This window comes from Chelonia mydas, chromosome 4, assembly GCF_015237465.2.
Source record: "Chelonia mydas isolate rCheMyd1 chromosome 4, rCheMyd1.pri.v2, whole genome shotgun sequence".
NCBI classification, from domain to species: Eukaryota; Metazoa; Chordata; order Testudines; family Cheloniidae; genus Chelonia; species Chelonia mydas.
Window position 1 is genome coordinate 18,910,153 of NC_057852.1, and position 23,443 is coordinate 18,933,595.

General features: G+C 44.6%; 1 protein-coding gene and 1 long non-coding RNA gene across 3 annotated transcripts in view; one reads left to right on the forward strand and one right to left on the reverse strand.

The window, feature by feature from the left end:
* Positions 1 to 3,643, forward strand: part of LOC119566074 — a 15,988-nt gene extending 12,345 nt beyond the window's left edge. The window contains exons 2-3 of one of the 2 annotated variants that reach the window (XR_006290465.1): positions 1,471 to 1,605; positions 2,752 to 3,643. This is a non-coding gene — a long non-coding RNA (uncharacterized LOC119566074). Of the gene's footprint in view, positions 1 to 1,470 lie in introns of both variants that reach the window. The other variant, XR_006290466.1, reaches the window with a different exon arrangement.
* HPSE (heparanase) overlaps positions 1 to 19,806 on the reverse strand; it is a 23,517-nt gene extending 3,711 nt beyond the window's left edge. The window contains exons 1-10 of the mRNA XM_037896779.2: positions 19,591 to 19,806; positions 16,342 to 16,487; positions 14,148 to 14,273; positions 13,332 to 13,505; positions 10,975 to 11,146; positions 9,908 to 9,955; positions 6,513 to 6,606; positions 5,742 to 5,848; positions 4,176 to 4,290; positions 676 to 794 (exon numbers count right to left, since the gene is read on the reverse strand). Coding sequence (XP_037752707.1) covers positions 676 to 794; positions 4,176 to 4,290; positions 5,742 to 5,848; positions 6,513 to 6,606; positions 9,908 to 9,955; positions 10,975 to 11,146; positions 13,332 to 13,505; positions 14,148 to 14,273; positions 16,342 to 16,487; positions 19,591 to 19,772 — 1,283 coding nt within the window. The 5' untranslated portion in view covers positions 19,773 to 19,806. The remainder of the gene's footprint in view (positions 1 to 675; positions 795 to 4,175; positions 4,291 to 5,741; positions 5,849 to 6,512; positions 6,607 to 9,907; positions 9,956 to 10,974; positions 11,147 to 13,331; positions 13,506 to 14,147; positions 14,274 to 16,341; positions 16,488 to 19,590) is intronic.
* Between the last annotated feature and the right edge of the window lie 3,637 nt (positions 19,807 to 23,443).

Genomic DNA, 23,443 nt, shown 5'->3' on the forward strand with positions numbered 1-23,443 from the left:
CACCTGCAAGTATACTGTTCTCATTTCCTTAGAATTAGTTCTATGGAGGGTAACTCCTTCCAGAGGCAGGATATTGGAGTGGATGGACCCAATGGTGGTGATATTTTTGTAGTACAGTAGCACCTAAAAGTACCAGCTGAAATAAGGGCCCCATTGTGCTAGGCACTGTACAAACACACACACTCACACAGAAGCAGTCCCTGCCCCAGAGAGTTTACAGATTGAACAGGCAAGATAGACCAAAAGGGTGTCGGGGGGGAAAAAGGAAATATCCCTATTTTACAGATGGGAAACTGAGGCACAGTGAGATTTGGTGACTTCCCAAAGTCACACAGAATGTCTGGAGCAGAGCAAAGAATAAAACTCAGATTTCCCGAGTTCCAGCCCAGGGCTTTAACCACACCATCATCTATACCTTCTCATATAATTCACTACAGCAATTCTTATGGACCTAGTTGTTGAAAGTTTCATACGAGACTCCTGAATGTTTTTCTAGAACTCCCCTCCCCATTCTACATGTTACACTGTGTAATGGCCGATCAATCGCAGGGCCTGATCCAAAGCCCCGTTTAGCCTGTCAGAATGTTTCCATTGGTTACAATGGGCTCATTGTGCATTAGGGCCTCTGTTTTTACTGTATTCATTTGTTCCTGGATGTTGTGTTAAAATGCTTACTTGTGGTTATTCGTGCAATGAAGGTACACTCGAAGCCTCTTCGGATCTGCTCCTTTCAGGCCAACTTTCAGTACCTTGGTACCGACCAGTTTTTTGTACAGCAGAGAAAGCCAATAATCCTGTGTTGCATATAAAACAAAACATTTTTCCATATGGCAAACAAGGTATTCTAGATAAGAGGCAAATTACACTCAGACACTAGAATACAATATCACCATGCTCTGTATTAAGGGTGTCCAAAATGTGACTAACAAGGTCCAAATGATAACAAGCCAGGAGCTTGAGGGCTACATCCAGTATGCATGTATCAGGGCAGGCTGCAGCCTCTCATTTTTAATACCTAAGTGCAGACTCCTAAAACCACTAGATCCACCATCCAGTGCTGGATATGGAGCCACGCTGGGCTCACAGTCTGCAGTGGCCATACCACCCGCCCTCCATTAAATTGAAGAACTTGGCAAGCCACGTTCGTCACTTACACTGTATGTTCTCATTGTACATTCACTCTGCTGCCACCCTCAGGTTGTTGGGAGTGTGAATACTCTAACATGCTGATGACACAGAATGACTAAAAACCCGGTAACTGCATCTGCTCGTGCAGCTTAGAGCGAACGCAGTATATGGTGAGGGACTCTTTTGTTTAATTAAGAGAGCTTTTCTGCTCTCTTTTGCAATGTCTTTCATATCAAATTTGTTCAAGTTCACAACAAATAATGTGACAAAGAAAAATCCTGTTTCCGCTTTGCTGAGTGTAGAAGGTATAGTTAGAGCTATTTTGCTCTCCTCTCTTCGTAGGTGGATACAGGAGTCCTTCAAGTGGGAGATGCAGGTCTTGATCCTGCACGATGATAAGCACCTTCTGCAGAGTGCCGAGTGCCCTAACCTTCAACTGAAATCAACAGGAGTTGAGCTGCCCTCAGTACTTCACTGGTATGGACCCTCAATTAGCTCTAACTGTGCCCTGTTTAACTTGACCCTTTGAACCGCTAACTCTTTTCCAATAAAGCGGTTTTATAAACATCAGGGGATTGATTCTGAACTCGGGATTGATTCTGAACTCGTTCAACTGAGAGAGTCAGGAGTAACTCCACTGAAGTCACTGTAATTATCCTAATGCAAAAATGCTGAGAGAGCAGGATCAGGGCCCCATGTCTTTATATTGCTGCACTGTCCCTTTTTCTAACTTGGTTGGTTTTTTTAAGGGGAGACAGAATACATTGCAACTCTCTTTCTGCTAGAATAGCTCTGTAGTTCTAACATCAGGAGAAACATGGACTTTAGATAAGCTTGGTAAATATGGCTTGGGAAACACATGGGGAAAAGACGAGTTCAATTTTAGCAGACTCGTTTCTTTCCCCATAACCATATTTATGAGGACCATGTGAAGTCTGACTGGTTCCAAAATGAGCCTGTTATAGAAGTTCTTTTTATTTTTAAATTTCCTCTGGATCCTGAAAGGTATTTGCCCTACAGAACAAAGGCTGCTATATAGAAAAAGATCTAAATTTTCAGATGAGTGATTCACCAGCAAACCCAGAGAACTGGTTTTATTTATAGTCGTATACATTTCCCACTATCTACTCTAGATTAAAGAAAACCAGAAAGAATACTAACTCTTAAATCCCCCCACAGCCCTGTCCCATGGGGACATCTTACAATGAGCAGGATGCATAAAACAGCATCATAGTTATATACACCAGTTTCCATTATAAGCCCTCTTTTCACAAATTTGTAGCAGCCATAACTTGGAAGCAGATTAAGTGTGGGGAAGGTAGGAAAGAAGGATGGGAACGGTTACTCCTCCCCACGTCCATGTATAATTGCCATTAGCACTAATGAGAGTTCTACGCTCATAGAAAGAGTAGAACCTTTATAGTTACTCCAAATAAATCTGGCTCCTTATGTTATAAGGAAATGAAAAAGTGTATTCCTTTCTGTTGCTTTTTTATCTCAACAATTAGGACTAACAGCTTTGTTCTTAAAAATAACATTCTTATGCTATTAGCTCATAACATAAATAACTAAGTTGAAACATCTCAAATCATTAACACCTGAAAATCATTTACCACTCTTTAGAGAAAACCCCAAACTAAAGCGTGGACTCCTCAGAAGACTTGGGTAAGTTTGTATCTGGATAGAACATTGTGGCTTAGGTCCATCTCTGCTGCTCAAGCACATAATTTTTCCCTTATTTTTCTTTAGCTATTGTGTTCTTAGACTGCATGTGATCCACATTCAGAACTTAATTGATTTTAGATACATGGGTACTGTGAGAGAATGTAACCCTGTGATCACACCTACACGCCACTGTGATCAATTTTGTACAAGGCATGCCTTGTAAGGTATCATTTGAAAACTCACAATTTGCTGGTCAGTATAGTCCTGATAAAATATGTGTGGGAGTTCCCTCTATGATGTTATTAACACATGTTCCACAGCCCTACCCAAACAGAGCTTGGCGAACAGGTCTGTCCTAAACAAAGGAATGTGTGCTCTGCTTAATTTGCATTTAAGTAGTAAACAGAGTCATCAAGCAGGAAGGGAAACAAAGGAAGCTCAATCAGGTGAGAAAAAGCCAGCAGGGAACACCCCTCCACATAGATTCTGTCTCCTAGTGCTCAGCTGGAAATGTTTTTCAAGAGACGGACTGAAACTATAAAAAGGAGGGACAAAGACCCCAAGGCACCACTCTCTTTCCCTGCTCATCACATTCACTGTACCTGAAGGGACAAAGGAAGCAATCGTTGGACTCTGGGGGGAGGGTTCCCATCCCACAGTTTGGTCAGTAAGACTGCGGTAAGCAACGTTTCTTCAAACGTTGCTTTAATCTGATATAGGTAGTTAAATTAGGTGTTAGTCTTATCTTTATTTTTCTTGTAACCATTTCTGACTTTTATGCCTTATTACTTGTACTCACTTAAAATTTCTCTCTTTGTAGTTAATAAACTTGTTTTATTGGTTTATCTAATCCAGTGTGTTTAAACTGAAGTGGCTGGGTAACTCCACTTGGGGTGACAAGTTGCGTGCATATTATTCTCTTAAATGAACAACCAACTTAATATAATTTGTACTGTCGAGGAGAGGGCTGGGCAGTGCAGGACATACATTTCTGGGGGGAAATCTGGGGATGGGGTTGTGCTGGGGTCACCTTACAGCATAACCAAGGCTCGTGAGAGCCAGAGTGTAACCCAAGTGTGGCTGGCAAGCTACAGTTACATACAGACACTCAGGGTGTGGCTTGCATGCTAGAAGGCTGGTTGTGAGTGGCCCAGGTGGGAGCTACTTCAGCAAGGCATTGTAAGGCACCCAAGGCTGCAGGGCAGGGGTGACACACCTGCTCATTAGTCTGGATTGTACCCTGGTACGTGACAGGAACCTACATGTGAGTCTCTTTGAGGAGGTAAAAATAGCTGGCATCTCTTTCCACCTCACGTTTAACCAGAATACAAATATATATGGTATGTATGATTATTATAAAGGCAATGCTATTGTATACGCACAGGCAAAGGTTCAAAATTTGCATCCACCAGGTGATAGGTTCCTGCTCCATAGAACACTTGTCTCATCACCACATCAATACCCATTCTGGCTGACAGTCCTAATTTGTCCAACCACCTGCCAGAGAACAGGAGACAAAAAAAGAAAAATGGTAATACAAACATCCCCAAAATAAACAGGGGAAAAAACTGCTGATCTAAACTGTTAATGCCATCTCTGCTCCCTTGTACATGAAACGAGAATTAAAATAAAATGATAATGCTAAGCACAAAAAACCCATGAAACTAAGTCAAAGTACAGAAATGACAGGCGCCTCTCTGAAAATCCATTTCACATTCCATCTGACGAGCTGTCTGATTCTACTGTGCTGTTTCCTTAAACTCTCGTCACCATCTTTGTCTTGGGTAAAGAGAGGTGGCCGCCTGTGGAGATTAAAAGGCTCAGCATGTGATTTTGTCCTGAGCAGAAGCAATAAGGTTCAGATGGAGCCTCACGTGAAGAGGTCATCTTGTGCTCTAGCTTTTGACTTTCCTCCGTAAAAATAATTCTCTAGATTTTTTGGTTGCTAAAACGTGAACCATACGTGAACCAATGCAGTTATGTCTGCCTGAGTCTGCAGACTGACTGAAATTAAACTTCTGAGAAAAGCGTAAACACTGTCCTTTCATTTCAATGAACCATTAACATTGAAATCCAGCGGCAACAATTTAAACATCCGTGTGGTGAGTTATTTCACTGTCGGCCAAAAAAAGAAATACAGACAAACATGTGGTGAAGATCTGCTCTGTCAGTCGCATCTCATTTTGGCATCACAAGTGGAGGGAGTGCCAGCTATGGATGAAGCTAGGGACAATACCAGAACTTTTTTCCCAGTATGATCTGTGTTAGTATGCGGAGACCTGTAGTTTCGCTGGGCCACACCTCCACTTACCCATGAAGCAATGGCCCGAAAGAATGCTACGATGGTTGCACCACGGCAGTGGTTCTCAAACTTTTGTACTGGTGACCCCTTCCACATAACAAGCCTCTGAGTGTGACCCCCCCCTTATAAATAAAAAACACTTTTTAATATATTTAACACCATTATAAACGCTGGAGGCAAAGTGGGGTTTGGAGTGGACGCTGACAGCTCGCGAGCCCCCATGTAATAACCTCGTGACCCCCTGAGGGGTCCCAACCCCCAGTTTGAGAACCCCTGCACTACGGTCTATAGGCCACACTTATTTTAGCCACCCTTTCTATACAGTGTTAAAAGTTAAGCAAACATTTTCCTGGCCAGCACTTAACATAAAAAAATGTCTTTGGCTAGATCCCTCACACAGGGAATGTTTTGGGATCAATTTTCTCTGTTCCTGGGGACTAACTTGCATGAGAGTGACCACCTCAGGTCTGCATGCAGAAGTATTATGGGGCTCCAAAGAAAGCCAGTCCTACTCAGACAGGGAAATGTTGCTGACATGCTGGGCATTTAATGGTGGTCATTTAACTGAAGGAGTTCCTGAAAAACCCAGAGCCCTACAGAAAAAAAACGAGTACCAGTAACTTTGAATACATGTTGTTCTACTTACATAAAGCCGGCAACGTATGTATTAGACAGTCTGGGAGCTCCACCTCCATAGGCTGAACTTGTTTCTCCTAACCACACCTTTTTACCAGGTACAGTTCCATCAACAATCTAGAGAATGTTGTGTCATTCGGATAAAGAGAGGAAAGTAAGTACATACATGGCTGTGCCTAAATAAATAGTCACAATTATGCGCTTTAGAACTGATCTCTAGAGAGATCATATGACTTTCAGGGCCTCCTAATATGACCATATTTAATGAGGCAAGGCTCCATAAGATTTCTGATTAACAGGAGTAGGGGAAAGAAATAACGTGGTTTTTTTTTTAAACTCACATATATTAAATAATAGATTCCCAAATCTAAATTAATCAGGACCAGACTCTGCAACCCTTACTCACACACAGTATCTTACTATGTAAGTAGTCCTGTTGAAATCAGCAGGAGTACTCTGGGAATAAGGTACTACTTAGTGCAAGTAAGGTGACAGAATCTGGCCATAAATGTCATCTCTGGGGCTATGATGGCACGAACAAATAACTATAAATTCATTTTCATGGTTTATAACATGTTCAATCTTATGCTTAGTAGATACCAAGGCCTCGAGATCAAATGTTGTTGGCATTTTTGATATTTGTTATATTATTTACAATGAATACGGCATCTAAACATTGAGAGTCTTTAGCTGTATCGTTAGCCAGCAATTTCTATTCTGGTTCTTATATGCCCATCACCGTGGTAGCAGAGCGCACAGACGATTTAACATAACATTGTACCTGAAGAACATCTTTTACTGCTGTAATAAAGGTTTCCAGCACTTCAGGGCTCAAGAAATCCTCTCTGGTAGCGCTTCGTCCATTTACGTAGTAACTGAAAAGTTAAGAGACACCCCAAGCAAGCAAAAATAAATGACGCAGCCAAGATTACACTGCCTCTCTTACAAATTACTTCTCCCCATTCACACGGAACCTGAATGTCCTAAAATATTCCAGCAACACTCCCAACTGTAGACGAGTTCTGTATCAAAATCACTTTTCTACCTTAGTTGCCGGCTCTATTATTAAGGCAGACTTTTTGCATATAGTGAAATATTATTTGTCTATCTAATTAACTTAGGAGGTTCATTTATGTAGAGTTGTATTAATTAGTTTCTTTATTTTACAAACCTTAATCAAAAAGGTTTTTTTGAAGTGTATTACATTTTAAAAATACATTACAGCTCTATAATATTATGTGATAATGACCTGGGATCTTGAACAATATAGACCCAGAGTCAGGAAAGCGTCTCTATTCAGGAAAGCACTTAAGCATGTGTTTAAGTCCCACTGGTGACAAGGAGACCTAAGAACATGCTTAAAGTTATGCACGTTCTTAAGTGCTTTCCTAAATTAGGGTCCTATTTTATAAAGCTTTGCCCATATGTCAACATCACTAGAACACATACATGGGAACTGGCAATTCAGATAATATTTCTATGATTTGCACACTGGGTTGGGTCCCAAGGAGAGTTAAGACTATCAGAGGCACATTGTCAAACGTGAATGGGAATTTAACCATGCAGCTGAAATTGTATTAATGGTAATCGCGTGGGCAATTCTCAGAGTGGAAAAAGTTAGTCTTCAGCCTGAAGGGGTTTTGTTTACACTAAACTTGAACAGGCACAAGGAATGAAGAAAAATGCAGAATGTAAAGCACCAACCCATGTTGCTTAACACTCCTGTTACCATCCCTATTTACACACTACATTGGTGGCATTAGTTTGTGCTCTTGGTGATGGTTTCCAGAATTTTCTCTAGACTAGTTTCTCTCTGAGTGAGCTGAATTCTCAGTAAAAGGAAAAGGAGTACTTGTGGCACCATGTACTGCATCTGATGGAGTGAGCTGTAGCTCACGAAAGCTTATGCTCTAACAAATTTGTTAGTCTCTAAGGTGCCACAAGTCCTCCTGTTCTTTTTGTGGATACAGACTAACACGGCTGCTACTCTGAAACCTGAATTCTCAGTCGCACTCACACAGCACGACTGACTTTAATGAGGCAAACTGGTGCAACACAGAATATGGCTCAGTTCCAGCACAGATCTCCTATCTACCGGGATGTTTAAAATGGTAATTGACCATGAGGACAGTGAAGCGATAAGCTAATATGTGCTCCTTTTGTGGCAAGGTAGGGCAGGCCAATTTGACTTGGTCACTAGGTCTCACTCTCTCTAATGACAGACCTCCCCATGGCCGGCGGGAGAGAGGAGCTGCCGCCGAATTACCGCTGCCGCGGGACATGGACTGCCGCCCCTTTCTAGCTGCCCCCCCAAGCACCTGCTTGGAACGCTGGTGCCTGGAGCTGGCCCTGCTCTCCAGAGCCCCAGCAATAGCTGGACAGGAGCATCCTTTGGCACCCCAGGGCACTCAAACTCAGGTAGACCACTTGGGTCTTATCCTCAGGGATATGGCTCTCCCCTTTCCTCTCCCTCAGACTTATTATCTCTACTAGCCAAAGCCTGTGTGGCAGCCAAGGGGCAGCTGGATCATGTTTCCACTGGGGCAACAGATAAACTTCCTTGAATTGCAAATGGTGTTTTTACAATGAACAGTACCCATCCCTAATGCTCCACTTTCAGTTGTTAAGCGATTTGCATAATTAGCTACCCTGTGGCATTACTCTCGTTTCTGACATGGCTGTTTCATCTGGGACAGTTCCTTGTGCTGTTTAGAGTGAAATATTAGCTAGAAAGTGCAAATTACTAATCAAAGGTGAATAAGGCTCTCTCTTCCTCCTCCTTTATGCCCGCAAAGCCCCGTTCACCTCCCAGTCGGAAAGTCTATTCTGTTACAAGTTCTGTAGCATTTGTGGAGCTTTGAGACAAACTGTGCTGCTGCTCAGTCTGCATATGCCATCGGCTGTGCCTGTCGAAGTGCTACATACGCAAAAGCCCACGAGACCTTGTCTGTTGGAACACCACCCTTTCCTGGTCAGAAAACCTGCTTAACTCCCTGCATTGCTTTGAAAAATGTACCTGCTATGACTTCTTGGCTCCCTGTTAACAGGATAGGAGGATCTCTCTTGTGATCATTGCTCACATAGGCTTAGTAATCACATGGAGCCCTGTGCACAGCCACAGTGAGTAGACTCTTGGCTATCCTTAGATTATAAAATGCTCAGGAATGCCACTACATCTTTCCACCTCTATTGGAGCTGCACAGCCATTGATCGTCAGCGATATGGGGACTGGATAGTAAAACTGGTGTGCCAAGAGGCCTGTTCGACAATCCTAACATTTTAAAAATCTCTTCTCTTGATATATACTGTTTATTCAGAACAGGGAAAGGAGAGGTAAAATCATGGGGAAAACTCCATGCATAGCATTGGAGGAGTCATGGGATACATCAGCATGGTGGGAAGGAGAAGAAATAGACTGGCATTTTGGAATGACACACAAAATTTCCATTCAGGAATTCTCAAACGTCTGGTACCATAGAGAATCCTCATCAACACCTATCAAGCAAACCTTATAAAAATTGAGAAAAAAAGTCACAATCTGTGTTTACAAATGCTGCCAATTAAATCCTTCACTGGCATTTTAGCACTAATATTTCACCTCCAACTACATTCCACCCTCCCTTCTCACATGCAAAGCCAAGAGACTTGCAGAATAACACTGTTGCAATATGCTGTATTGCTGAATCATTTTGAAATATGAGGACCTTTAGACTAGTCAGTTTTTAAGGTCTGATCCTGCAAAACCTGCTTACTACCGTGAAACCCCCCCCATCCCCATGTTCAGTTGGGTTGCAAGCTAGGGCCCTACAAGATTTCTTTTGTTGTTCTTTTTATTAAAAGCAAGATAGGTGTAACACCCCATAGGGTTGGTGTAACATCACGCTGCCAGGTGAGTAACTGGCAGTGGGGACTGAACCTGGGACTTTTGTTTCTAGGAGCTTGTGGCTCTACTGCATGAGCTAAGACCCCACTTTGTATGCAAATTCATCCACCTCTCTCTGTGTCCTACCCGCCACTCGACGGGGACAGAGTTCCACAGTGAGCGGGTGTGCGTTGAACTGCTGTTTCAAGTGACGTTTTTCTACTTTCGCCATCACGGTATTTAAAATCAATAAGGTTTCACAAAAATCTGTATCTATTAATACTATAGCAACTGAGTAGATACTTAATACTTACTGATGCCAGGTAACAGAATCAATTACTTTCCCTCCTGATTTCAGGAAGCTGTCAACAAACAAAAAACTCCATTATTTTGTGGGGCTATGAGCACAAAACAGAGTTGCAGAAAACTAATCCTGCCTCTGAGAATGACTAGCTGAGTGAGCTTGAGCCTTTCTGGGCCTCAGTTTACCTCATCTATAAAATGGGGTTAGTAGCATTTACCTACACCAGTGGACTGTTGAGGGTTATTTAATGTTTGTGCAGTACTTTGAGATTCTCACATGCAAGACACTAGTTAAAACTTTTATTTAAACAGGATTTAGCGACAACAGCAGAAGTGGATTTGGGGCTTTTTGATTGGTATCAGACAGATGTATAAAAACCTAAAAGCACCAGCTTTCCATTATATCAAATGCTGCAATCTCACTGATGCTTCATGTGTTTTAGACACCCTAATGTAAATTTAAAAAAATATTCATAATACCCTGCCCTACCTTCCTCCTTCCCTTGAGTTTGTTTCTAAAATTTGCTGTATGTATTATACTCAATTTATGCCACTTATTTCTGGTAATATTTCACAGTACACTAGATGTACTGAAAAATATTTTGCAAAAATAATGAATAATAAAGCGGTAAGAGACTGACACAGCATTTCTTATTAAATCATTGCTGAAAGGTGGGGACTCACTTTTCTGGTGCTGACTGAAAGGTGTGTGGGTTAGTGAGTTTCTGCCACGCCTTTAAGGCCAGAGCTTCTGCCATAAATCAGAGTAGCTCCATTCACATCAGCAGAACTGACCCAATTTACACCAGCTGGGATTTAGCCCTTACTCTCTGGCAGTGCAGTTATGATTTCAACCAGACTCTGACAGGCAGACAGTTGTTGGCTCTAGTTTTCCATAAAACTAAAACAGAATTCATTCTCAATCAAATCTAATCTTTCGGTATCCTAACACCTTAGGCATGGTCTAACTATGGAACCATCAGACCCCTTAAATTCTCAGTCCTCCCTCCCGTACACATCTGCATTCTGTGCTCAGCACATTGTCTTCTCCTGTGATGGCAGGTTTCTGCTTTGCTACCTCTTCAACAACTTCTGAGTATTTTTCCGTGGTTGACCAACATCAGGGCCATAAAGTTTTGAATTCTTGTAACTGCTGTAGGTTCTCAGAAGGTGATACAGATGAATAAAGTCTTGCCCTAGTTGGGAACCATCAATATAGATGCCAGACTTCTTCCTGAAACTGTTCGGCTCTGAAAAAAACCAAACATATACACACAGACTGTTTGTCAGTAGCGCACCGGAACAAACATATGACTCATTCAAAATGGGCACAGCGGTAACAAGCAACCAACTTACAGAAAGTTAACTACACAATTGGGCAGTCGATAAGCTATGAAAAAAGAGACGGGAGAGACTATTACATCTACAGGAGGCCCTCCCAGGGAAGGATTGTTCCATATAGTATGTTTTCCAGACCTCTGTCCAAATTAGTTTGAATAAGTAACGATGATGATATTTTGCACCTCTGTAGCACCTTTCATTTGAGGATGCCAAAGCACTTTACAAACAGTGAATTGATTTAAAACAATTCAAGCAGTAGGTCTTCCACTGCTTCTCTTAGTCATGATTAAGATCTCACCCATTTCCCCCATAAAATATGCCCTTATTTGGATTTGTATCAAACAGAGCTGTTCCTGAAAATTTTTCATTGTAGAAATTAATGGCCAATGCTATGTGGTAGGAAATATTTCCAGTCTCACCTTGCTCTCTCCCATTTCCTGGCCTGCTACACCTCTCTTCTCAGCCCCAGAGAACCTCCCCCTATCCTGTTATTAGAGACTTCTTTTGCTGTGTTCCACTACTTGTCTCCCTCTTGTCACCTGAATCCAGAGTCTCTTCTCCAGCTCCTGCCTAGTATAGCCTACTGCTAGCCAACCCATTCCCAAAATTGGTATACAAATGCTCTTTCCCTCTACTGCATTACCAGAAATCCCCTCCCACTTAGCCAGTGCCCCTTGGTCACTGTTGTTGATACCCTGCTTTTCCTGACCCCAGAACTGCTCCCTGTAATTTGCTTTCTCCCACTGTGGCTCCCTAATGGATTGCAGTTATTGATGTTCAGGATAAGAACATGAGAGCTGCCATCCTGGATCAGAACAATGGTCTATCTAGCCCAGTATCCTGTCTCCAACAGTGGCCAGTACCATTATGGATCTCTAGGGCTCCAACCGCCACAAAGTGTTACCTGGATATCCCAAAATTGTGATTCATCCCATCTCTAGTTGTGGAACAATCTGACAACTATTAAAATTCCAGCTTTATGGATCAGTTCGCAAAACAGTGTGAGATGCAGGCACAAAAATCTGCCATTGTTTGACAGGGTTTCTGCAGCCAAGAGTTTTCCACAATTTTGCAGCAGTGGAATGTACAAAATACTGTGGCCCCTTTTCGATCCAAGCAGCTACTCAAGGTTTGGGGTCCTGAGAATGGTCCAGTTGTGAGCAGAAATTGGTGAGAGTGGGGTATTTTCTTTGATGCGATCTTGTTTATTTACAAGGAACATACAAAGTCCTGCTTCACCGAATGCAGGAGAAACCAAGAACAAAAGGAGCAATGTCTTAGCTTACAGCCCCAGGCCTCTTTACCCAACAGACTCAAAAGCCCTCTCTCTAGGGTCACACTATGCTCACCGGCTATAGCTTGGTTTTCTTGCTTTTTGCCTCTGCCTCCCTCTCTGTTCTGTCCTCAGTTTCTGTGTATTCCCTCTTCCCTCAAACACACCCCCCTATCCAAATACTCAGCAAAAGCATTCTGCCCACTCGGGTCTGGTCTACACTACAGAGTTAGGTCGACCCAAGACATCTTATGTTGACCTAACTATGGAAGCACCTACACTTAAATTTTGCTCCTGCCGATGTAACTGCCCCGGTACGCCATCTTAACTCTACCTCCACGAGCGACATACAGGCAAGGTCAACGTAGTTAGGTCGACGCAGTGTCAGTGTAGACACTGCATTGCTCATGTCGACTGTTAGTGACTTTCAGGAGTCATTGCACAATGCCCTACCCTGACAGTAAAATCGATACAAATGTTCCTGGTGAGGACGTGCACCTCTGACACAAGGAGCAAAGCACAGACACACACACGCAATGTAATTACTGCAGCGGCTGTATGCTGATGTAAGCTAGGTTGACTTAATTTTGTAGTGTAGATATGGCCTCAGTCCAGACTCCCAGAAGGTTCACAACCTCTCTGTGTCTCGGGTGAAGGGGGCTTCTGATTAACTCTTCCTTGTGTTAAATGCTGGGTGAGCTCACATTCAATCTCAGAGATTTGTGATCGATGTAGTCACCAGTACCTCTCAGCATAATATCTACTGTGACTACCCTAACACACACACCCAAACACACACCCCTCTCATGCTCTGCACTTACCATTCCCAAGTTCCCAAGACATGTTGTAACGTTGGGAAGCACAATAATCCAAGAGCAACTGAGCATTTGAACTATCCCACTGCAAGCCACCTTTTCGAAGTAAGGCATTAAGACCAAAGATCAGATCCAGCTTTGAACACTTTGCAAAGCTATACAGAATGTCCACTGTACTTTCTGTAAGAAGAAAGGAGGGGGGAAAATGAATTATTCTCTTCAAAGTTCTGAAGTACCAATTGACTTAAAACAAATAATCATCACAATGAGTAGGCTGTATATTTGTTCTATTAGTGCTGAAGATGTACGTAGCACTTACAGCCCCACCAATCTTACAATCTCAAGACCTTATCCTGTAAGATGCTGAGCATCCGCTCAACTCCCATTGCAACTGACAAAATACTAAATCAGAAAACAGACCCCAGTGGCAAACTTTCAAAGTTGTTATAGCCACATTGGTCCCAGGATACTAGAGACAAGGTGGGTGAGGTAATACCTTTTATTGGACCACCTCTGTTGGTGAAAGAGAGAAGCTTTCAAGCTTACATAGAGCTCCAGACCTGAAGGAGAGCTCCGAGTGGCTCGAAAGCTTGTCTCTCTCACCAACAGAAGTTGGTCCAATGAAAGGTATTACCTCACCCACCTTGTCTATGTAAACTTTCAAAGACATTTAGGAGCCCAATGGTCAAAGTCTCTTTTGAATATGGGACTTATCTTTTGAAAATTTTGCCCTAGAACTCAAATAGGTTTGCAACATCACAGTTGCAAGTCACAGCACAAGAGTGACCTTCCAATTAACAGGTATTGTCACAAATATCTTACTTGTAATGGTGGTGTTTTTGTATTTTTTCCTGTACTGTTCCTTAAGGAGTATCTTCTCCTGGATGGGCCACTGAGATAGCAGTAGCTCCTCCACAGCAGTAGGAATGGATCTTACTCCACAAATACCTGCAGGCCAAATAAACCCACAACATGTCACAATAATAAACTTTTCATAGTATTGTGCTTAGGTTACAATAAATGGAGGATTGTATTCCACATAAAGAAACATAGTTAAGAGTTTAGAAACATAGTTACAGAGCCGCTCATTCATGCATTTCTGTAGGCTGAATCCTCCTGCCGAGTTCAGTACATTAAATGTTAGAAAGAAGAATGATTGGGTTGATATTTCTGCCCTCTACAATCAAATAAAACCAAGTGTCTTATCAACAGCTAAAAATACTTAGCATTTACAGTGACAGCACTCACTGTGTTTCTACTGGTTTTAACATCTTTGCCAGTTCTAACAAAAGTATTCCCATTACAGGAAAGCACTTTAATATGTGCAAAGCACATTTTATCTTTAAAACATTTAGAGTGGGGACCGACTGACCGTGTTGGAATATGATGAATATGGATTATGGGTGGCTATAATTTGATACATTGTTTGGTTATTGCTGGAGACAGTTCTCTAAGTTATCATGCTAAAGTCTTTAAATCTTGTATGCAAAGCAACTAGACAGACAATGTGCCATTTGAATAAAGAACCACAGTCCAGGAAGATGGCAAGGTCAGCAGCTCTCATTGTACAAAACAGGAAAAACCCATTTCCTGGTTGATGCAGTGAGAACTGCTGATCTCATTATAAGAGCGGTGAGGAAAAGGCTTTGGCAGAAGTTCTGGAAATGTTAAGTTTGTTCTTCAGGCAGTATTTTTTTAAAAATGACTGAACCCATAAACCACACACCGACACTGTCAGACAGTAAACTGAGGAGGACGTACATTCATAAACACTGCAAGAGAGCAGGACAAAGTACAGGGAACATTTCAATTTAACAACACCCACTAGTAACACTGTACAGATTGCTTTTTCAAGGCTTTTCATCAGCGAACCCAACTTTATAAATTGTCAGTGAAATTCATCAGATGCTAAAACTTGGCATACGCAAGCCATCTGTCTAAAAGCAAAGTGTGGGATATTTTATTTAAAAAAAAAAAATGTATATAGGCTATTTAAATATAAGGGTAGGATTTTTCTAGAGCAATCAATGTTGTCCTAACTCTGCTCCCCTTAATTGGGAGTAAACCTTGGAACATCTAGTAAGTTGCTGCCCCCTAAGAGCCTTTTCCAGAGGGACAGCCTTGGTTCATTCCATGTCACTGGAAGCTGACAGAGTGGATGACAAACCTGGACATTGATCTTTAAATGTTGCTTTTCAAGTTGCCCTAAGAAAGAAGAAAACCATTGTCTTCAATGGGATCAGAGATAGGCCAAAGACGAGTGTTTTTGCAAATTCCCCCACGAAAATAAAGCAGAATAATCTCTTCTCTTCCACCTAATTGTTTTTTTCAGTTAGTGCTTTATTGTTAAGATATAGCTGCAATTTTCTAGCTCCTATTGGTGAAAGCAGAGGCTGGGAACACTGTTCTGATGACATCGTATGGAACAGCAACCCAGTAGAAAGGTAGATTTCCCAACTGTTAGGTGGGGATTCTGCCTGTAAAGTAACCGGTTTTCCACCCTGCATCTCAATTGTCATCATTTGTTTTTTGTACTCTGGTACCAGTCAGAACACGCTAGGCTTTGTTCACACAAATAGGCCCTGCAAGAGCTCATAATGTAAAGAAACCCAGGGAAACAGCTGATGGGGAAAGGGAGACTGCAGACTGTTAAGTACTGGGGCGGTGGTAAGAGAAGAGACAGAATAGAATGGAAGGGGTAGGAGGGAAGATGCTTCTAAAGACCTATGTAGAGAAGAATCTTCTAAACAGCCCTGACCCACTAAGTTGGAGGCTTCACTTAGTGGTAGCTCTAGGGCAGGCTCCACTCACCTGTGCTTTCCTCTCCCAGCAGCTAGGAGATAGTCCTGCAGGAAATGGGACATGCCTGTCAACTTCAGGCAAGTCTACTGACTAGTAAGCATGGACTGGAATGCTTTTCCCTGTATTTACTGTATCTGTAGCATGCTTTAAAGCACATTTTAATTAATTTAAATCAAAGACATTTTCATGGTTAACATGTTGCCATCAGTTTTACCTTGATTCACCTGTGGTTCCCAAAAGTCTCTCTCTTCTAAAGTTGAATCCTTCTCTGGATTGAAGATCAGGAAGTCGGTTCTGGTGCCACCAAATCTCAAGAAGCCTGGAGACAAACCTCTTGCTAAAGTGCGCAGTTTGCGAGAGCTGGAGAAGGGAGTATTGAAAAATGGAACAAACATCTTCATCACAGTCAAGCTGACCATAATTAGTTGTAGAGATGGGTCTGATCATCAGAAACATTCAGATCCAGATGCAAATTTTGCAGCCTGTGGCCTCAGGGGGTGTGGGGATTGCAGGAATTCCCCTCCCTTTCCTCTCTTTATACCTCCCCTTAACCATATGTCACTCTTTGCCTCCTTTTACACCCATGGGTTGAGCGTGTTTCCTCCAGCACTCCCAGATCCATACATCAACCCCCTGCATCATATAGCAGGGCTGCCATTAGATCATAGGGTTAGCAGATTTCTGACTAAGTCATCAATGATTTTGTAGGTCAGGCAGCTGCTCTCCACGGAAAGTCCTCACTTTTGCTGAAAATGGTCAATGATATGACTGGGAGTATCCTTTGCAAATAAAGGATTTTTTCTATGTTTTGTTGTAGTTTTCCCCACCTTCGCTCTCCAAAAATTCCAACAATTGGAAAGGATGACAGCACTTTAATGTCATGTCTGAATGCTGGGGGGATTTCATTTGGTCTGCCTCTGCTTCTCTTTTTCTGAAATGAGGAAGCATTGTAACCAGCAGTTTCGAGTACACCAGGGCCTTACCTACATAAGAAAGTTGGGCACTGGTTTAACTTAAAATTACTTTTAAATTTTGATTCCTAGTTGACCTAAGCAACACTGAAGCCAGTCACTCTTAAACCAAAAACAGAGTCCACACAGGGGCTAGCATCAATTTAACTCAACAGATGAAAAAACCTATTTAAATTAAACTGGTCTACACAAATACACACAGATTGCACAAGTTCTCAGCTGGAGTAACGTGCAGGGAACAGGCTCCTTGAGCCCAGCCACTGCAAAGAAGGAGACAAGACTGCCCCTCTTCAGTCTGACCTTGCGGCAGAGACAACAATGTTGTGCTTCACCGATGTTATCTGTTATGGAACAACTGTGCAGGAGATTATCAGACACCAATTACTTCCTCTTTGTGGCAGAGCCTGAATCATGAACTCTCTGATTAGACGTTTGTCGTTCATTCCACTTTCACTTTGCCGTTGATTGTCAGAGAGGTTAGAAGTGTACTAGGCCATGGGCTGGGGAATTATTTCCCCATCTCTGAGGCAGGTTGAAGATACCTTCCCTTCCCGCCCCCACCCCCTTGCTGCTGGGTGCACTGTCAGTAGAAAAAGGATGACTGCCTGAGCAAGTGGCTCCAGGCTCTTATTCCCAGAGCTCAGGCAGTGGAAGAGAAGGGCAGACTTTCTTTGCGGCTAACTAGAAGGAAGACTCCCACATCATGGGAGACCATCTCCAGTGGCCAAGCAACAGGAGGGATCCCAAAAGATGGCAAGGCCCAAGCTGTGAGAGAAGAAAGTGCTTAGCAAGTCAAATACTAACACATTAATCCTCAACACCCCTGTGAGATGAAGGTAAAACTGAGACCGAGCAAAGGAAAATGCAACAGAGGGGCCAGGAAAAAAAAAAAAAAAGATGAGTGAGGCAGCGTGAGGGGGAGAAAAAGAGAAACAAAGGAATGGGGACTAAGAGTAAGGGGATGTAGAGAACAGAAATGAGACAAGGAGGATGAAAGCAGCTGCAGGAAAGAGGAAGTCAAAAGACAAGGCGAGAGATAAAAGGGACAGAAAACAGGCACGTGGTAAAAAAGAAAAGATTTGTGGACGCAGGAGGAGTGAAAGTGGGAGAGGGGAGCAGGAACGACATGGAGAATGAGAGCAGAAGGAAAACAGGAGAAGGAGGAAAAATTCAGGTGAAGATTAAACATGGGTTGGTTTATTTGGTGTATTTCCTTAGAAGGGCTGAGTTGCTGAGCTGGAGGACTGCATTTTCCAGCAGGTGCAGATTCAGCCTCGGGCAGTGACAGAGCATCCTCCACTTGTTTCACTCCATTTGAAGCAAAAGACATAAGTGGGAGGAGAGTCCAAAGCTGCACCAGGAGTGGGAGGTCAGCTCACGTCATGACCCTGCTCGGTGGAGGAGCTAGAAGGCTGTGAGTTCAGGAGCCCCTCGATCATTGGGCTCAGCTTCCTCTGTGTTGTGGTGTTTGGCCCTCATCCGACCCTTGGTAGCTGTACTGTTCTCCTGTCAGTGTACCTCAGCCCTACCTTTTTCTCCGCTCAGTTCTCCTGCTCTCTTTAATTCAGTTTAAAAAAAATCCTGTGGGATTTTGTGCTGATGAAAACGTGCTGTAACTCCAAAAGCTGTTGGAGTTACAGCCCTGCAAGACAAAGCACCTTATTTATCCTCAAAACAAGTATAGCATGGGCAGCTGTCCTGTGAACGCCCTCCACCCTGTGTTCCTGCCAATGGGTACGTCTACACTGCAACAACACACCCATGACTGGCCCTGGACAGCTGACTCAGGCTCATGGGGCTCAGGCTGTGAGGCTATAAAACTGCAGTTTAGATGTCCTGGCCCAGAAGACCCCATTAGGGTCTACTAAAGAGTTTAGTATAAAGAGCGGAGCCTGAACTGACATAGGGCCTTCATCTCTTTTTCATTCAGGAAATGGACAGGATTTTCTGTCCCAGAGTACCTCCAAGCCTTGCAGAAGGGCTGGAAAAACTTTGGGCTAGCAGGGCCCCACAGGTCGGCTAGGTGACCTCGGCTAAGCTTCTAGCAGGTGGGTAGGAACCTCGGCTGGTTTTCACACGTTTCCTCTGGAACGTTACTCCCTTACGAATAAAGGTGCTTGCTTAGAGGGAGCTGGGTGGTAGCTGGCCCCAGGCTGTCCCGCGCCCGGGGAGAGAAAGCAAAGCACAGACGGGGGCTACCACAGGGTAAGGCAGGGGGCTGGGCCGCAGAGAGCCGGCAGGGTCCCCTGGGCACCTGGCTGGGGCGTGTGTGTATGTAATGGACGCACCCACCCTGGGACTGGCAGGACCCTTTGGACCGGGGGAGGGGAGAGGACGGACTCTAGCTCCCCTCTGACCTCGCCGGGCTGGCGGCTGCAGACGTGGGGGGGGTCACAGCCGCTCCCGCCCCTAGCTGGCCCCATCTTTCTACCCGGGGGGAGGAAATCGCTGCTCCTGTCCGGGAGGCAGCGGGGAAGGGGGCGGTCACTTACCCCAGGACGGGGACGAACCTGGGGTCCGCGGCCAGGTTGGCATCGATGGTGAGGGAGAGGAAAGCCGGGCTCACCTCCCGCGCCGGCTCGCCGCGCAGCTCGGCGCTCAGCACCGCCGGGCCGGCCGCCGCCGCCGCCGCCGCCTCCCCGGCCAGCAGCAGCCAGAGCAGCCGCCGCAGCATCCTCGCCCCGCCGCTCCCGCCCGCCGCTGCCTCCCGCCCGGCGCAGCTCGCCGCTCCCGGCCCGCGGGCGGCCCCAGCCCGCCCCCTGGCGCACGTGCGCGGCGGCCGGGCGGAGCCGAGACAGCCCCACGTGGCGCTCTGCGGGCGGGCTGTGCCCCGTCCCCCCGGGGCTCACGCTCTCCAGCCTGGGCCTGGCCCCCGGGGGCAGCGCTGTCGTGGCATAAGCGGCTCTCTGCCCCCCGCCCCGCCCCGCCGATGTGGCTTGCACAAGGGATTGATCCGGGCTCATGGTTCCCCACAGGCTGTTCTGAACATGCCCGGGACCATGGTGCGGGATGCAGAGGACGGCTAGGAAGATGTGCTGCCCTTGGGAATCCAGGCCTCTTCCCATCTTAAAACGAAGTTCTTGAGCCAGAGGCCTTTTGAAATAAGCCTTAGTTCGCACCCGCCCCTGCGCTGCAGGAATTCAACACTTCTTGGAGCAAAGGCAGGGAAACCGCAGGCCTCGGGCTGGCACAAGCCTTCACATGTTCCTAGTCAGTCACCTCCCCGCTGCAGTTCAGCAACGGAGCAAGACCCACCAGAGCAAACTAACCCACGTGTGTTGACAGCCTGGGTCAAATCCATTGCTCTCCCAGCATAAGAAGATTGTTAATGGCTCTCCAGTCTTTGCTGGTCCTTGGGTTAATACTATGGTTCCAACGGCAGGGAGCCTATTAATGTTGTATGGATACACTGGGCAGGGCAGGAGGGAGACACTCTGTGTTGAATAGCTGCCAGAGTAATTCACATTCTAGTAGTTGACTGGAATGTGGTAAGGGTTACCCAACCTTATGAATGAATCAACTGCTTAAGGATTCAGTGAAGTACAGGACAATTATTACAGGAAACACAAAAGTAAAGTCATTAGTACAGGTACAGAAGAGGCAACTACTATTTGAGTTTAGTTATGGCCCGTCAGTGTTTGTTTCCAGATCTACCCTTTGCCTTGCTGTGGAAGTGCTCACACAAGAAGAGATTCTTTGTACTTTTTCCAGCATTGTTCTCTATATTTCCCTAACTCACCTAGTCACACTATTTACCTTCCAGCTTTTGAGCTGAGTGATTGTCGGATTGCACACTGAATCCAAACGTGGTGGACTTTAGCTATGCAAGTCCTAGACTCCATTGTATCTTTAGTAGCTCACAAAACCTTGATGCTGAAGATAAGCGAAAAGGCTGCCCGACCAGAGCACTAGGGCTCATTATAACAATTTACTGTACTTGCCATTTTCAACTCGCTTTGCAAACTTCTTAATGTTCAAAACTGGGAGACGGGTCTGAGGGCACTAGCCCTTTTTTCTAGATGAAAAAAAGGAAGGCAGAGAGTATGTGATTTTCCCAAGGTTACAGGCATCAATGTCAACCAGGATTAGACCTCCTGTGTGCCTTCATCCCAGTCCCATTCTCTGTTTTCCTCATTTCCCCAGAGCAAGGGTGGCCAACCTGAGCCTGAGGAGGAGCCAGAATTTACCAACGTACATTGCCAAAGAGCCACAGTAATATGTCAGCAGCCTGCACATCAGCTCCTCCCCCTGCTCCCAGTGCCTCCTGGCCACCGGCAGCCCCACTGATCATCTGTGTTCTGTGGCATGCAGGAGGCGGGGAAGCGAGGGCACTGCAGGCTCAGGGGAGGGGGCGGGAAGGGGTGGAGTGGGGGCAGGCCTAGGGCAGAGCCAGGGGTTGAGCAGTGAGCACCCCTTGGCACATTGGAAAGTTGGCACCTGTAGCTCCAGCCCCAGAGTCTGTGACTATACAAGGAGCCGCAGGATGGCCACCCCTGCCCCAGAGGAACCCACAACTGTATGAGAGGTATTTAATTTCTTGGAAGGGGTAATCATGATATTGCATAGTCTAAGCATTTCACGCTAGTGGTTGTGTGGCCATTACAATCAACTCTATTTCTTAAAACTAGTGTGAGGTAAAGATAAAACAGTCTAGGAAATTAAATAGCACCAAGAGGAAGTGCCGACTTATCGAGGGAAACGAAGTGGACAATTCTGACCACAGCTAGTTCTGTTTCTTGTAAACTGAAAAAGTATCATGCAAAGCCAGAAAAACACCTATATATTAAGGAACTTAAAAGAGTGAAGATTTTCAACCCATGAAAGTCAGGAAATTCCAGTGACATTTCCCACACAGCATTAACTGAGTCACATTGAACTGTATTACAACATACTGCCCTATTTTACAGTTTAGTGGCTGACTGTGTAGTGTACTGTATTCCTGCACAGAAAGCTTTGGCAAGGTGAAACTCAGACTGTAGGCATAGCTCGGATTTATTAGGTCCCCCCCCCCCCCCCAACAAGAATTAGAAACCCAGAAAACAGTCAAGGTTGCACTTTTCAAAAGAGCCCCCCAAATTATCTTAACACTGCCCCAGATGCCAGCTGGCCATCCTCCCTTCATCTACAGGGTATTGAACATGTGCACAACAAAACACTGGTTTTTTAACTAATTTAATTCACACATTGTCAACGCCAAATAACCTTTACAAGTTGCATATGAATGCTCCAACTTCACAATTTGAGCATTCGGGGGTCTATACATTTGAATGACAGATAATTGGCTGGCATATGTAATCAGAAGATCTGAAGACCCTTCAATACCTCATAGGACTGGGCCCTTAATGAAGAGCAGGGAATGACTAATCACACGGTTATTTGTCTGATCAAGAGGCAGAAGGACAGCGTGATTGACTGCAGGGGTTCCCAAACTTTTTACTCATGTGACCTACCAGCTGCATTTAATCTTTTATGGGGACCACTATTACATATGTACTGTGTGTATTTAACTACTATTTGCTATGTTTTAAATCCAGTAACTGTGCAATGGCAATACTGATTTTGTATTAACTTCATAAAAACATTACAGTATTGGATACACTGCTCCCTCTGCCTGATGCCCAAGCCCAGTGGAAGTGAGAGTGCAGGGTAAGGAGTGAGGTGACCCACACCTAGACCCTTCCCGCAACCCACCATTTGGGAAACAAGTGTAGTGGAAAGAGCACTGAACCAGGACTGGGAGACCTACGTTCTATCCCCAGTGCTGCCACTACCCTGCCGTGTGAGCTTGGGCAGGTTATTTCATTTCTCTGTGCTTTGGTTTCCCTTACCACTCATTGTCTGTCTAGACTGTAAGCAATTGGGGTCAGGCATATCTTTTAATGCTTAGCACAATGGGTCCCAGACTTGGTAGGAAATATGTAGGTGCTAGTATAATGCAAAGTAAAAGCAGCATGGTCACTACATCGTTCTGGTTAAAGCATTGGAGTTTGCATCATCGCTGATGCTTCAGACTCCGAGATGGATAAGATCCTCTAACCATCAGCACAACATTCTATTTTTTTATTTTTAAAACACAGTTCTCCTCCAGCGGAAAGTACCAAGTGACCTTCTGGCTTGCACAAAACACACACCAGCTGTGACCATGGAAGCCCACAACCAAAACATCCCTATGGTTGCAGTTTGCATAGCTATCTTCTACCCCGCAGCTCCCTCAGCCAGCCCTGCAAAATTCTGCTTACCCACTCACTCAGGGTGAGTCAACGATCACGTGTAGCAGCAGTGTCGGGGGGAGGGCTTGGGCCTAGGTTAGCCATCTTTCATGACAATTTTGCAAGGCTGATGTTT